Source organism: Otolemur garnettii, unplaced genomic scaffold (genome assembly GCF_000181295.1).
Source record: "Otolemur garnettii isolate 467f Iridium unplaced genomic scaffold, OtoGar3 scaffold00010, whole genome shotgun sequence".
NCBI classification, from domain to species: Eukaryota; Metazoa; Chordata; class Mammalia; order Primates; family Galagidae; genus Otolemur; species Otolemur garnettii.
In genome coordinates, this window is record NW_003852405.1 from 29,259,753 (window position 1) to 29,261,313 (window position 1,561).

General features: G+C 36.3%; 1 protein-coding gene across 1 annotated transcript in view; it reads left to right on the forward strand.

The window, feature by feature from the left end:
• The window catches only part of PIGK (phosphatidylinositol glycan anchor biosynthesis class K), a 71,694-nt gene that overhangs the window by 18,148 nt on the left and 51,985 nt on the right, over window positions 1-1,561 (forward strand). Inside the window, exon 6 of the mRNA XM_003784218.3 lies at window positions 711-807. Within this exon, the coding sequence (XP_003784266.1) occupies window positions 711-807 (97 nt within the window). The remainder of the gene's footprint in view (window positions 1-710; window positions 808-1,561) is intronic.

The following is a 1,561-nucleotide window of genomic DNA, read 5'->3' on the forward strand; positions in this document are numbered from 1 at the left end:
GTCTGCTTTGCCGACTTGACTACTCCTTCCCTTGTTAGTGTTGCTCAGGAGTCACTTTCTTCAGTGCTTTCTTTTTTAAGTCCAGGGTGACTTATGTCCCCAGTTTTCTGGGACAGTTGTCTTTACGCCTGTTGTCCCAGTGTAATTATTAATAACTCCTTCTTTCCCCTTCAGAAGTGTCCTGGTATGACTCATACACCTGTAACTGCCCTGTCCAAAGACACTTTGCATTCTCTTCTTGGCTGGCGTCAGCGCTTCTCTTTGTGCTCTCACATTCATCCTTAGTTTCTATCAGGGCATGTGACTCCTTATTCCTTTCTTATTCGGTATCTATTGTCTTCTCTGTGCTTTGAATCCCAAGACATCATTCATTAGGATTTTCATCTTTTTATCACCATTGCCTATCTTATAGCAGTGTTCAGTAAATATGAATATTGATAAAGAGACATAAACTGAGTTTTTCAGAAGATATTCCATTTACCAGGTGATAAAACAGATGCACATGATTCTTAGCTGTCACATAGCAGGACAATTAATGATTCCTACTTAGTGGTATTCTTACTCGGTCACATTGCACATTTACTTGTTTTACATTATTTTAGAGTATAAAATATTAAGTGATACTAGAATATAGCAGTGATTGAAACATTTATCTGATCTACAGTTTATATTTATAGAAAACCTATTGAACTTTTTACTCTTCTCACAAGGTCATGGTGGAAATGGTTTCTTGAAATTTCAAGATTCTGAAGAAATTACCAACATAGAACTTGCAGATGCTTTTGAACAAATGTGGCAGAAAAGACGGTAATTAGCAAAGGGTTTCTTTTCATAAGATATATAAATATCTGATTTTTGCATGTTTAGTAGGCTTATAATTTTTATTTATAAGATTTTAACTTATTTTAATTATTTCTTCCACCCTTTTACATTTATATTTGTTATTTCCACTGAACTGAGTGGAAATTAAATTTAAATTTAAACATTTTTTAATTTAACTGAAGTTTTTTGAAGACATCGTCTTGCTCTGCTGCCCAGGCTAGAGTGCAGAGGCATCATCATAGCTTGCTGCAACCTCAAACTCCTGGGCTCATGGGATTCTCCTGTTTCAACCTCCTGAGTAGGTGGGAATACAGGTGGGTGCCACCATGCCCAGCTAATTTTTTATTTTCTATTTTTTTATAGAGGTGAGGGGGTCTTATTATGCTGCTCAGGCTGGTTTTGAACTGTTGACTTCAGGTGATCCTCCTGCCTTGGCCTCTCAAAGTTCTAGGGTCTAGGTGTGAACCATGCTCAGCCCTGAACTGAGTTATTTTTAAAAGAAAAACTCAGGGTTATTATATATGTATAACATGAAAAACCAAATTTCTTATTATTAATGGAGTTCATGAGCATTTGTTTATTTTCCAGCTTGTACCTGTTCTTACTTTCTAGCTCCTTCTCTGGGCCCTGGTGTAATAGCAGCATATTATTTCTTTGTTGGAAAAAAATGGCTGCAGTTATGATTAGCATAAAATTTACAACTTAACGCCCATTGAGAATGATATGTTATGGCTGGGTG